This window comes from Microcebus murinus, chromosome 26 (genome assembly GCF_040939455.1).
Source record: "Microcebus murinus isolate Inina chromosome 26, M.murinus_Inina_mat1.0, whole genome shotgun sequence".
Classification (NCBI taxonomy): Eukaryota; Metazoa; Chordata; class Mammalia; order Primates; family Cheirogaleidae; genus Microcebus; species Microcebus murinus.
In genome coordinates, this window is record NC_134129.1 from 17,434,384 (window position 1) to 17,448,980 (window position 14,597).

Genomic DNA, 14,597 nt, shown 5'->3' on the forward strand with positions numbered 1-14,597 from the left:
CAGGATTTCTAAGCATTTGCTCAATAGAAGCTCTACCCAGAAAATCAGCCCTAGTGATGGGCGTGGCTATGAAAATCAGCCCTAGTGGTGGGTTTGGCTATGAAAATCAGTCCTAGTGATGGGCGTGGCTATGGAAATCAGCCCTAGTGATGGGCGTGGCTATGAAAATCAGCCCTAGTGGTGGGTTTGGCTATGAAAAATCAGCCCTAGTGGTGGGCGTGGCTATGGAAATCAGCCCTAGTGGTGGGCGTGGCTATGAAAATAAGCCCTAGTGAGGGGCGTGGCTGCGCAGCGCATCTGCACAACCCATGCGTGTCGTCGCGGAGTGGGAAAGAACACGAGCAGCCCTTCTCATCTGCCCCATGAGAGCTCTAGTGCTCCACAGGAGAGATCGGGGCCGGTGGTTCTAAAGGAAACAGAGTCGCAAGACATTCAGGATGGGATTCAGGGTTTGGAGAGTGAGGATGATGTTCCAGAAGAAGACGACTTCACTCTGTTTGAATCAATGGAGATGGTTGTACCGTACTTAAAAAAAAAATAGCACATCCTCTGAAAATGAGCCCTAGGGTGTCTTCTTGAGGAAAACTAAATATAAGACCCTGTCTTATTTTGAGGGAAACACGGTATTTGTAAGCAATCGAGAGACCTTAGTTCTGTTCATGGCCTTGCATTAAGCCATGAGACAGATCATTTCCTTTTCAGGTTGTGTACACCGTGGGTGAATTTTGACGCCCCATTCATTTGAAAGTTTCGTCTGTCCCATTTGTCACTGACCAAAGAGTGTTGGAATCTGAAGCTGTTTAACTGGACGTGGCAGTGTCCTTAGTGGCTGCTATAAATGCAACATTTTCTTTCCAGATTATTGGAATCCCGTCCCCTTCATCCTTGTTTAAGCACATCGTTCCAATGATGCGTTCCGACAGCATGGAAATCACGGAGTCCCTCGTTCTGGGACTTGGCAGGACCAACCCAGGAGCTTTTAGGTAATTACCTTCTCATGTTTCCTCTGTGCGCTAACATGATACATGTGCTACTTAGAATGTAGCAGGGTCCGGCAGAGTACTTACTAGGGTAGTTGCGTGCTACTCTTTTTGTTGTTGTTGTTGTTGTTGTGTTTTTTTAGTTGGTCAATTAGTTTCTTTCAATTTTTTTTTTTTTTTTTTAGTAGAGACGGGGTCTCGCTCAGGCTGGTCTCGAACTCCTGACCTTGAGCGATCCCCGGGCCTCAGCCTCCCAGAGGGCTAGGATGACAGGCGTGAGCCACCACGCCCGGCCCAGTTGCATACTAGTGTTGACTTTTACCAGTTAACTAGTCTTGTAACATTTAACAAGTCATTTACTTTATTTGAGCCTGTATTTCCTCATTTTGGTTAAGATATACCCTATTTTCCTCACAGCATTACTATGACAAATCAAATATATATATAATAAAAATGTTAAAATGTCATATAAATCTGTACTGTTTTCCTACTCGGTTCATTTACACAGTGATTCTGTTAATGTGTAATATTGGTCTTGTGCTTAAAACTCCACTTTTCTCCCCTTCTTATTATGCAAGAGGATCAGAGTGTGCTTCAAGGAAATATTTATAGACACATTTTATGTCATGTTTTGATATTTGATGTTTTTTTGATATAAATGAAGCAAATGCTTAATTTTTGCCTGAGGTTTTGCTTTGTTGCCTGCTGGGCCCTGAATGATCTCTTTTGAGAACTTTCTCAATTGATATGAGGTGATATTTGGTGTTTTGTCTCCGAGACAATGTGAGCAACAAGAGAATAGGATAATAAACTGTGATGTATCTATAGGCGTGGTTATTTATCATTACAAATAAAGTTTTGGAAGACTGTTTTATGACAGATAAATATATTATTGTGGTAATTGAAAAAATGGGATATAAAAGTGATCTCAACTTAAAAATCATGGAGGCAAATACTTGAAATAGCAGGGCTTTTCTATAAATGACAAAATTGTGGATGGATTTGATTTTCTTCTTAGGCTTTTAAGAATTTTCCCCATCTTCTCATGGGTACATTTGTGATTTAAAATCAAAATATAAATAGAGAAAAATGTATCATTTTCATAAAGTCTTTTGCCCTTTGACGCATTAATTTAATCTGTAAAATTAATCCTAAAGAGATAATCAGGCCAGGCCCGGTGGCTCAGGCATGTAATCCTAGCACTCTGGGAGGCCGGGGTGGGCGGATCGCTCAAGGTCAGGAGTTCAAAACCAGCCTGAGCAAGAGCGAGACCCCCGTCTCTACTAAAAACAGAAACAAATTAATTGGCAATTAAAAAAAAAAGATAATCAGAAATAAAGACAGTGATAAATGTATGAAGTTGTTCACTGAGGCAGTATTTACAGTAACAGAAATTGGATAAATTGTAACAATTCAGTAATAAATGGTTAGGAATATCATGGCATGCTACCCTATGATAGACTATTATGAATTAATTAATGGCATGTACAAGTGTGCTGGGATACTATTAAGAAAAAGGATACTATTTTATATATAATAGGGTTTCAACTATGTAAAATGTATGTGGGTTGCAAAACTGATTAAATAAAAATATTGATAGTACTTATCTCTACAAATTAAAATAAGTGGCCTATACCATTTTTTCTAGCGTCCAAATGTCCTATAATATGTTATTTTATGACCAAAACAATAAAAATGATGTTTAAAACAGTAGGATTAGGATTAACACTTGACAGTTTGCACAGTATATTAATGTTTACATATTTGCATTTGTCACATGATATCTTTTAGCTATTAATAGAACATATATTATTTTTCTTCTAGGGAACTAATAGAGGAATTACATCCCATAATTAAAGAAGCACTTGAAAGAAGGCCAGAGGTAAGCTGTGTTCTGCAGTTTTCTATTGTTTACCTTTGTTTTTTTTTTTTTTTTTTTTTTGAGACAGTATCTCACTCTGTGGCCCAGGCTAGAGTGCCTTGGCGTCGGCCTTGCTCACAGCAACCTCCAACTCCTGGCCTCAAGCGATCCTCCTGCCTCAGCCTCCCGAGTAGCTAGAACTATAGGCACGTACCACCATGCCCGGCTAATTTTTCTACTTTTTAGTAGAGATGAGGTCTCGCTCTTGCTCAGGCTGGTCTCAAACTCCTGGCCTCAAACAATCCTTCCTCCTCAGCCTCCTTGAGTGTTAGGATTACAGGCGAGAGCCATTGCACCTGGCCTATTAAACATTTATTTTCTGCTATATTCTACATATAATAACCAAAGTTAAAAATGAAGTGAGAGATTGGCTGGTGTATTTATCAACTTTTTTTTTAAGGCACAGACTTCCCTTTCCCACTCAAGTCCATAACGTAAAACTGATGAAAATTGTCTTAGCTTAAGTGAGAGCAGGATAGTTTGGAGTTGGTGGGCTTTTTCTGTAAATGGTCAGATAGTCAACATTTTCAGCTTTGCAGACTGTATTTTCTGTGCTACAGCTACTCACCTCTGCCTTTTTAGCATGAAAGGTTTCATAGACCACATAAACAGGCTGGGCATGGTGGCTCACGCCTGTAATCCTAGCACTATGGGAGGTCGAGGTGGGAGGATCGCTCAAGGTCAGGAGTTCGAAACCAGTCTAAGCAAGAGTGAGACCCCGTCTCTACTAAAAATAGAAAGAAATGAATTGGACAACTAAAAATATATAGAAAAAATGAGCCAGGCGTGGTGGCGCGTGCCTGTAGTCCCAGCTACTCGGGAGGCTGAGGCAGGAGGATCGCTTGAGCCCAGGAGACTGAGGTTGCTGTGAGCTAGGCTGACACCATGCCACTCTAACCTGAGCAACACAGTGAGACTCTGTCTCAAAAAAAAAAAAAATAGACTGCATAAACAGTTGGGTGTAGGTGTTTTGCAATAAAACTTACAGCAATAGGCAGGCACGCATCACCAAGGCCAAATGATTTTTTTATGTTTTGTAGAGGCGAGGTCTGCTATGCTGCCCAGCCTGGTCTTGAACTCCTGGCCTCAAGCAGTCCTCCCGCCTTGACCTCTCAAATTGCTAGGATTACAGGCATGAGCCACCGTGCCTGGCCCACACATACACCTTTGAAGAAATAGCTGCCAAAGTGCTCCCAGTCTACACTGCACAAGCAAGATAATTTTGATGAGCCGAAATATTCTTTCTAAATTACACCAGCAAGTTTTCGTATCAACTTCCTTGAAGGCTTGTTTTTGGTTTTGTTTTGTTTTGAGACAGGGTCTCACTCTGTTGCCCAGGCTAGAGTGAGTGCCGTGGCGTCAGCCTAGCTCACAGCAACCTACAACTCCTGGGCTCAAGCGATCCTCCTGCCTCAGCCTCCCGAGTAGCTGGGACTACAGGCATGCACCACCATGCCCGGCTCATTTTTTCTATATACATTAGTTGGCCTATTAATTTCTTTCTGTTTTAATAGAGACGGGGTCTTGCTCTTGCTCAGGCTGGTTTCGAACTCCTGACCTTGAGTGATCCTCCAGCCTTGGCCTCCCGGAGTGCTGGGATTACAGGCGTGAGCCACTGGGCCCGGCTACTTGAGGGCTTTTAAATAACGTCCTTTTATCTTTCAAACAGAATATGAAACGGCGCAGGCGCCGAGACATTTTACGAGTACAACTGGTACGAATATTTGAACTGCTGGCCGATGCTGGTGTCATTAGTCACAGGTCAGTATTGGATTCGGGTTTTTAAAACTCTAGAATGATGAGGGAACATAATCTTTTCTTCTCCTGAAATGCATAAAAAAAGTGTTGAAAAGCACCTTTGCAACAAAAAACTTGTGTGCATCACTCTCTGAAAAAGAGTTCTTAAGGAATAAAAGCATTAATAATCAAACAAATAGAGTAACTGTGCACACAGCATAGCATTGTTACTTTAGCTTTTGTCCTGAGTATTTCTTAGTGTACCTAATACCGTTCATGTTTAATGTTGAATGCATTTTTTTTTTTTTTTTGAGACAGAGTCTCACTCTGTTGCCCAGGCTAGAGTGAGTGCCGTGGCGTCAGCCTAGCTCACAGCAACCTCAAACTCCTGGGCTCAAGCAATCCTCCTGCCTCAGCCTCCCGAGTAGCTGGGACTACAGGCATGCGCCACCATGCCCGGCTGATTTTTTGTATATATATTTTTAGTTGGTCAATTAATTTCTTTGTATTTATAGTAGAGATGGGGTCTCGCTCTTGCTTAGGCTGATTTCGAACTCTTGACCTTGAGCGATCCACCCATCTTGGCCTCCCAGAGTGCTAGGATTACAGGCGTGAGCCACCGCACCTGGCCATGTTGGATGCTTTTGACAAGTACTTTCAGAACAGTGCTTTAATCAAAGAGAATTTAAACCATTTATTTTTCTTTCCTAGTAAGTGAAAAGCAAATGAAAAAGCAAATGAAAACCTCATTCTCTTTTCTGTCCTCCACAAAAATAAAACATTAGAAGTTAAGAAAAGTAAAATGGACACATAGGAGCTTGATGCAAAAAATTAACACCTCTAATACATTTATGAATCTTTTCTTTTTTGTTTGCTTTTAATGTCTTTTTAGTGAGTGAAGAATCTTTGGTACTATTTTGGGGAATGAAAAATGTATGTTTAAAATTAACTATAAAATCTATACTCATTTTTGAGTAGCAATGATTTTTTAAAACAGTTGTATATTTTGTTTTAGGATATTTTTCTTTGAAGAGAAATTAATAGAAAGTTATCACAAATATGGATATTTTTCTTTCCTTGGTTAAGGAAAAAAATGAGTGCTAAATGCCAAGAAAGCAAGTGTCTTTGTTTTGTTCACCCAGTGGATTCCTTGTGCGTGATTTGTAGTAGATATTCAATGAGTATTTGTTAAAAGAAGGAATGTTTTATCCTGGTGCAGGTAACAATCCACTAAATCAGTTTTCCATCCACTGATAGGCCATGACCCAGAATTTTAACACTCATAGAAGGAATAAAGGAAAAACTTTGCTCTTAAATTTATTCATTCAACACATGTCTTTTCTTGTATGCTGATATTTTTAATATATTGTAGTAGCATTGAAAACTTCTTACTCTTGTCATGGGTTTAGAATGTAGGTTAAAAAGCTACTCATTGCCATGGCTTCTGGGAAAAGAAGAAAGAACAGAAAAATACAAATGAAAAAGAAAATATAATTTAAAAAAGCTACTCACAACTAGTAGAAAAAATATTCTTTTAAAACAATATACATTAGAAGTCCTTTTCAAATATAACAAGGAAAAGCTGACCTAAATAGATTTGAGTGTATAATAATAGCTAATCATTTAAGTTGCACTTACTGTTTACTAAGCCTCTTCATCTGCAGTGACTTGTTTATATTCTCACAAAAACATTCAAAGTAGGTACTGGCTGCACGCTTAATGACCGATGAAATAAGACAGGAATCCAAGAACCAAATGTCCCCCCTGTCAGTCAGTGGTTCCCAAGCACAAATCCCTTGCTTCAAAGAGAATCTCACTGCTTAGATTCTTAAGGCAACTCCATTGGTCTAGAAAGATTTGAAATCCAGCATTCTCCCTCATTCTTGCTGGAATTCTCTTAAATTTTTATATCCCTGATAATACCAAGAGAATCTTTCTGGGAACAAGTAACTTATGGATATTTGATGATGATGATTGTTATTAATTATTAGTATCATAGTTATGTTATTAATATTATAGTAACACATTATTAATATCAACATAACTATTAATTATTAATTTTTTTTCCGAATAAAAAATGAAGACACCAACAAGTACAGAACAATCCTTCACTATTTCATTGTGGTTTCCCAAATAATTTTAGATTTTAGATTATAACTTTCAAAAGCTGCTAGGCTAATTCCATCATATTAGTATATGGAATTACCTTTCCTCTAGTTATTTATAGTCTTTCTAAATATTGAATATTAATTATTATTAATGTTATTATTAATAATAGGCATGGCTATGATGACAATGAATAGAACTGATCTGTCCTCTGTCTGCCTCTCTAAACTCATCCTCCTCCTCCCAAATGCATCCTTTTTAAAAATCTGTATCTTCTGACAGGGAATAATAACACTTAGCACTCAGAATAGTTGATTAAAGTTAGACGTGGCATTGAGTAATATAGCTTGCATTAGTAGTTTCTTGATTAAGAAGCACCGTCTATTTTTATATTTGAGTAAGTCAAAATCGTGTTCATTTCATTCTGGTATGCTAAGTTGCAAACTCCCACGAACATGCAAAGCTTATATAGGTATTATTCTGATTTTGATTACTGGGAATTTGTTTTGATTTAAATTACAATTGAAAGTCACATGCTGTCATTTATTTTCTCCGATATTTTCAGTGCAAGTGGTGGCCTTGATAGTGAAACCCATTTCCTCAACAACACTTTATTGGAGTATGTTGATTTAACCAGACAACTGCTAGAGGCAGAAAATGAAAAAGATTCTGACACCCTGAAAGATATCCGATGCCATTTTAGTGCCTTAGTGGCGAATATCATTCAGAATGTTCCAGGTATGATTTTCCACTTCTTAAAGCATTATTTAGTATTTAAGGGACCGTCATAGCTTTTCTTCCCCTGAGTTTTTCTAATCTAAGTTTATAAAGCAGTTTGTGAACATGCTGCAAAAATAGCATGGTAGCATGGATTTCTGGAGTTTGTTTTACCTTTGAATTGGCGTGAATGAATGGAAATTAAAAAGCAAGTCAGCACAGGTTTTCAGCAATAATCAAGGCATTGACACAAAAGTCTGAAGAAATCGATGGAATAAGCTCTTTGGATAAGGTTATTCTAGATGCAATGAGCTAAAAGTGTAATGCTCCAATTAATAACCGAGAATAAAATTAACAAGATACTTTTGAGTATTGGGAGAACAGGGTAGGCCATAGATACATAATGTAATAAGGACATAGTGCTATTAATTGATTCATTTAATTAATTGATTCATTATTTGTGTAATTGATTGATTATTGAGCAGGTACTATTAATGTATTGGCAAGTACTGGTTTAGGTGCTAGGAAGATTAGTTTACACAATTGCATTTTTAAAAGTCATAAATTCTTTGCAAGTATAAGACAAAAATGTGACTATAACCTTTGGATTACAATGTAAATATAAATGTTTCATATTCATTCTGCAAGACAAAATTGTTACTTTACTGGTATTTGCAAACAGTTGATGTTTAAAGAAGCATGGGTTGTGTTTTATAACAGGGTCACTTAAGCACTTAGTGAGGTACGTTCGTTACGAGTTAGGGAGCCCTGCTTCGATCTTTGGAAGGAAAACGATGCTATTTAAAGGAAAAGAGCTTTTTTCCCCCTAAATTTACCGAGTAGAAGCTCACTCATTTGAAGATATGATTTGGTCTGCTACTAAACACTTTTCTACACCTTCCACGTTGGTTTATCGTAATACAGTTGAGTTTCTTCAACAAGGAACCACGTCGAGAAATTGTACAGTAGAATTTCAAAATGGGAAAAAAAAAAATCCTTGGGGAGCATTGAAAAACCAGTGGTTTTCAAATTCTGCTGGTTCTCCGAACCCTGGGGTTCCCAGGTGCCGTCAGCAGGTGGCAGGGGGATGGCTTTGGACATCAGCTCTCACGTGCCACTTCCACTTAGACGAGCTGCCCCTTTCACCTGTTTCGAGCATCAAGATTCCATGGAACATTCCTTTTTGTAAAGGCACCTTTCCTGGTAAAAAAAAAAAAATGCAAAGTCTAAATAAAAGCACTCATCTAGTCCAAAGCCCTCACTTTGCAGCGAACCAAGGTCACCCCATAGCCAGGGACAGTCCGGGGACAGCCCAGGGACAGGCGGGCTCCTGTCCCCACCCCTCTGCCTGCCTTCCAGCTCCTGTGTCTCCTGCACCCCAAACTTTTTTTCTGCGACTTGTATATACATGCAAACGACGTCTGCTACTGCAGAGGGTTTTTGGCAGTTGCAAATGAAAACTTCCGCATTCTTTTTTACAGCATCATGTATTCAAGAACAAATAAGCTGGCATGCATGTTAATGTAAAAAGAAATGGAAGTGAATTTTTTTTCTACCATTTCGTTTTGTTTTGTTTTTATTTGCAGTGCACCAGAGAAGAAGTATTTTCCCTCAACAGAGCCTTCGTCACAGCCTGTTCATGCTGTTCAGTCACTGGGCGGGCCCTTTTAGCATCATGTTTACACCCTTGGACCGATACAGTGACAGAAATATGCAAATTAATAGACATCAATACTGTGCATTAAAGGTATTGACTTAGCTGATTTCTTTCTCTCTTTTTTTTTTTTTTTGGTTTAACATATTTATTGGATTTATTTGGCTATTTTAGTTATTTTAGCGTATTTTGGGGTTACAAGTGTTAAGGTTACATATATTGCCCATGCCCCCCTCCCCCCTCAAGTCAGAGCTTCAAGCGTGTCCATCCCCCAAACATTGCACATCTTACTCGTTGTGGTTGTATACACCCCTCCCCTCCTCCCCCCACCCACCCTCCTGACACCTGATAAATAAGAGAATTTAAAAAAAAAGATTAAAAAAAAGAGCAGAGCTAAATATTTTTATGTTTCTCTGCAACCGGTATTATAACCAGGATAAGAATTTCTTCAGAGAACCTGAGAGTATTAAAATATATATATATATTTTATATATATATATTTATATATATATATATATAAATATATATATATATATTTGTCTATCATTTTCAAACACTTAAATCATAAGTTTATTTAAAATTACAGGCTGGGCACGGTGGCGCACGCCTGTGATCCTAGCACTCTGGGAGGCCAAGGCGGGAGGATCGCTCAAGGTCAAGAGTTCGAAACCAGCCTGAGCAAGAGGGAGACCCCGTCTCTACTAAAAGTAGAAAGAGATTAATTGCCCAACTAAAAATATATGGAAAAAACATTAGCCGGGCATGGTGGTGCCTGCCTGTAGTCCCAGCTACTTGGGAGGCTGAGGCAGGAGGATCGCTTGAGCCCAGGAGTTGGAGGTTGCTGTGAGCTAGGCTGACACCATGGCACTCACTCTAGCCTGGGGAACAGAGTGAGACTCTATCTCAAAAAAAAAAATAAAATTACAGAATCTACCAACATTTGATCGCCATTTTCTTAAAGAACTGAGGATTGGCTCAAAGAAATACCTACTTTTATTCCTACTTAAGTACTTTCTCTTGGTCTTTTTTATCTTCTCTTCCAGTACCATTCAAGCTTCATGTCTAATTTGGTAAATCATGCGTGATACTTACTTACAATAAATTTCTTAGTTTTAATAATTATTATGGTACTTTCCTTTGCAACTAGAAACATCCATGTATTATGGCTAGATCCGCATGCGTGAAAATATACTGCCTCTTCTCATTAAGCAGCCAACACTGTAACCTCTTAAACGTTTTAAATGTAACCCTAATATTGTCGTTCGAAGGCTATGTCCGCTGTACTCTGTTGTGGCCCTGTTGCAGATAATGTGGGACTGTCGTCCGATGGCTATTTGTACAAGTGGCTGGATAACATCTTGGACTCTCTGGACAAAAAGGTAATTAGGACAGTTTCTTTAAAAGCTCATAATCCATTGATTGCCACTGCAGCATTTGGATTTAATGTGTGGCCCACTGAAAAGAAATCTTCTTTTTTTAATAAAATAGGTTGGAATTACATGCAAAAAAGCCTGTTATGTAAAATTAAAGTTCTAATTCTCGCTACTCATTTGAATAATTTTAATTTCACTTTTATAGCATAGGGTGAATACAGCAGTGTGTATATATTCCTCCTTAGAACTTAGGGTTCTGAGTCAATAGATAAAGTATTAACATAGCAAACTCCATCCAAGGCTAAATACCGGCAAAGAAAAAAAAAAAAAAGAATCTCTGCCTTATTAGCATCTCCAAAAAAAAAAAGAAAAGACAAATATTTATAATTAAAATATATATATATATATTAATATAGAATATATTGAGCTCTGTGGCAAAAATGTTATTTGCTACGTTTAATTTCTTTTTTTTTTTTTGACCCCTTCCAATGAATCATTCTTTCTTGCCCTTTTTACTATCATACTGTACACATGCAGACTTCATGATTTAAAATAAGACTTACATTTATTTTCCCCCCTCCGAATAATTTTTCTGTTGGGTTATCGAAAACAAGAATAAAGCTTGACAAAAAATAATTAGGGAGGTTAATAACTGATTTCTCTGAAAGCACTTAATCACTATTCATATTCATCGGCTGCCTTCTGGGCTCTGTTGGCAGAGAGAATCATTCTAAAGAGTCTGGTGGAGAAAAAAAAAACAAGAGGCCAAGGATAATTCATCCGTGTTATTTTATTTTATTTTTTTTCTGCTGGTTGAATGGCCTAGGAAGGAGGCGAACAGAAGGAGGCTGCATCTGTCGATCATGTGCGTGCATGCAGTATAGTACTTGAGTAAAACAATGTAGGGAAACAGGTGGTGCATAACTTTGTCTCTCCCGGGCGGTCTGCAATCTCGGTGCAGGTTCATCAGCTGGGCTGCGAGGCAGTCACGCTCCTGCTGGAGCTGAACCCGGATCAGAGCAACCTCCTGTACTGGGCCGTGGACCGGTGCTACACGGGCTCCAGGAGGGTGGCCGCCGGCTGCTTTAAAGCCATTGCTAACGTGTTCCAGAACAGGTACCCTGGGGATGCGTCTTTTCTATCTTAGGGAGGTGTTCTCCTTCTATGCTTCTGTTTTTGTTTCTAAGAAAGGGTTTCTTTCTATTTACATACATAGAAAAAATCAGCCGGGCGTGGTGGCGCATGCCTGTAGTCCCAGCTACTCGGGAGGCTGAGGCAGGAGGATCGCTGGAGCCCAGGAGTTTGAGGTTGCTGTGAGCGAGGCTGACACCACGGCACTCACTCTAGCCTGGGTGACAGAGCGAGACTCTGTCTCAAAAAAAAAAAAAAAAGAAAAGAAAAAGAAAGGGTTTCCTTGGCCAGGAGTGGTGGCTCATGCCTGTAATCCTAGCATTCTGGGAGGCCGAGGCAGGAGGATCACTCGAGGTCAGGAGTTCGGGACCAGCCTGAGCAAGAGTGAGACCCTGTCTCTACTAAAAATAGAAAGAAATTAATTGGTCAACTAAAAATACATAGAAAAAAAAATTAGCAGGGCGTGGTGGCGCATGCCTGTAGTCCCAGCTACTCTGGAGGCTGAGGCAGGAGGATCGCTTGAGCCCAGGAGTTGGAGGTTGCTGTGAGCTAGGCTGACGCCACGGCACTCGAGCCTGGGCAGCACAGTCAGACTCTGTCTCAAAAAAATAAAGGGTTTCCTGTTGAATTCAGACATACTAAGGTTTCTGCACTGACAATCTGTTAAGAAAATAGAAAATAAAAAAAATAAAATATAAATTAAAATAAAATTTTAAAAAATAATAATTAAAAAAAAAATAAAAAAGCAATATTAAGAAACTGGTCTAATTAGCCCTGTATATCCTGGGGAAATTGGTTCAAGGAAGTCCTCAGACACCCAAATCCATAGTGCTCCAGTTCCTTATATCAAATGGCACAGAATTTGCATCTCAGCTACGCCAATCCTCCCATGCACTTTAAATATCTCCAGATTACTTTTAATACCTAATACAATGCAAATGCCCTATGAATAGTTGCTATACTACATTTAGGGAATAATGAACAAGGAAAAAAAAAGTCTGTACGTGTTCAGTACAGATGCAGGTTGGTTTTGTTTTTTTATTTTTAGAGACAGGGTCTCTCTCAGTTGCCAAGGCTACAGGGAAATGGTGTCATCATAACTCACTGCAACCTCAGCCTCCTGGGCTCGAGCGATCCTCCTGCCTCAGCCTCCCGAGTAGCCAGGACTGCTGGCACGTGCCACCATGCCAAGCTGATTTTTCTAATTTTTGTAGAGATGGGTTCTCACAATGTTGCTTAGGCTGGTCTCGAACTCCTGGCCTCAAGCTATCCTCCAGCCTCAGTCTCCCAAAGTGCTAGGATTAGCGTGAGCACCTGGCCACTTGCAGTTTTTTTTTTTTTCCAAATACTTTCTATCCATGATTGATTGGAGCCATGGATGTAGAACCCGTAGATTGTATTTATTCTCCTTAAGCTCTGATGGAATTTAACCAAAATAAGGATAATGTTATACCTATTGCCTTAAAGAAAAAAATCATCTCATAGGCTTAGAAGATACTTAATACATGTTTATTAACTGGTGGGAAAGCCTCTAAACATTTTTATTTACCTAACATGTAAAATTTATTCGTAGGGATTATCAGTGTGACACAGTGATGCTTCTAAATCTCATACTGTTTAAAGCAGCTGATTCTTCTAGAAGTATCTATGAAGTTGCCATGCAACTTTTACAGGTTTGTAAACAGATGTTAATTAAAATATTTTTTTTTTACTCAGGATTTAATGAAACCCAATAATTTCTTCTTGCCATCAAAGCATACTAGTATTAATATTTAGCTTTATTTTTAATAGTGAAGTTACGATATCAAGTCTTGGTTCTTATTAGAAATGAAAGGCAAAGGTAATACAGATATTTAAATCTATGAATAATATAAACCATTGAGAATTGTACCATATGGAAGGATTATGTATATTAATGTGTGCGTATATATATGAGGGTACTTGTAAATATTGAATTATGAGGGTATTTATAAATATTGAATGGTTAGAGCCTATGTGTGCATATAAATATTCAGATGAGAATAATGGTAGCTGAAATATTTTTGAGAGCTATTTAATATACAAAAGTAGCTCTTTTATCGTATCTTCCTATAACTTTCCTTTATTAGATCTGATATAAATAGCTCAGAAACTTAATTTACCAAGCATGGATATATTTTCAAATAATTGTGTATCAAGTTGCTGAAGTTATTTTCAGGCCATGTTACTAATCTGATCATTGCAAAGAATACAAATCTTTTTCATTTATTTTCTTTCTTTCCTTTCTTTTTCTTTTATTAATTTTTTTGTTTGTTGTTTTCTCTCTTTTTTTTTTTTCCTCTTTTTTACCACTCTTCCATAGCTGTATATGTTTGTTTTTCTTTTCTTTCAGCATGTTATGGGGGTACAAATGTAACAAATCTTTTTAAACAGTTACGGGCTCTTTTGCAAATACTTCCTGGAATTAGTAATTAACACAGCGAAATACTCTGTGATGTACATAACAATATCATTTTTAAACTGGAATATTTGGGGGCAGAAGTTATTTTGGCTTTAAATTATAGCTGAACTTTATAGGGCCCATGGAACCCTAGCTAAGTCGACGGGATTGCGTTCCTGTAGGTCCTGGAGCCGAAGCTGTTTCGCTATGCTCACAAGCTGGAGGTTCACAGGACGGACGGGGTCCTCAGCCAGCTGTCCCCTCTGCCGCACCTGTACTCTGTGTCCTACTACCAGCTGTCCGAGGAGCTGGCACGCGCGTACCCTGAGCTCACTCTCGCCATATTCTCAGGTATGACCCGGGAACTGCCCAGTGGATCCTCTTTACCAATCGTTTCCTAAAAAAACTATCTTTAAGCCGGGCGCGGTGGCTCACGCCTGTCATCCTAAGTAAGCACTCTGGGAGGCCGAGGCAGGAGGATCGCTCAAGGCCAGGAGTTCGAGACCAGCCTGAGCAAGAGCGAGGCCCGGTCTCTACTAAAAATAGAAACAAATTAATT

The 14,597-nt window shown here is 38.8% G+C and overlaps 1 protein-coding gene across 7 annotated transcripts in view; it reads left to right on the plus strand.

Moving 5' to 3' along the window:
- The window catches only part of FRYL (FRY like transcription coactivator), a 234,853-nt gene that overhangs the window by 154,767 nt on the left and 65,489 nt on the right, over positions 1–14,597 (plus strand). For all 7 annotated transcript variants that reach the window (XR_012915093.1, XM_075997948.1, XM_075997951.1 and 4 more), the window contains 9 exons: positions 859–983; positions 2,805–2,862; positions 4,571–4,662; positions 7,310–7,482; positions 9,048–9,208; positions 10,384–10,494; positions 11,450–11,604; positions 13,193–13,292; positions 14,221–14,389. Coding sequence is in view for 6 of the 7 variants with exons in the window: in XM_075997948.1 (XP_075854063.1) it covers positions 859–983; positions 2,805–2,862; positions 4,571–4,662; positions 7,310–7,482; positions 9,048–9,208; positions 10,384–10,494; positions 11,450–11,604; positions 13,193–13,292; positions 14,221–14,389 (1,144 nt within the window). In the remaining variant the exon portion in view is untranslated. The remainder of the gene's footprint in view (positions 1–858; positions 984–2,804; positions 2,863–4,570; positions 4,663–7,309; positions 7,483–9,047; positions 9,209–10,383; positions 10,495–11,449; positions 11,605–13,192; positions 13,293–14,220; positions 14,390–14,597) is intronic.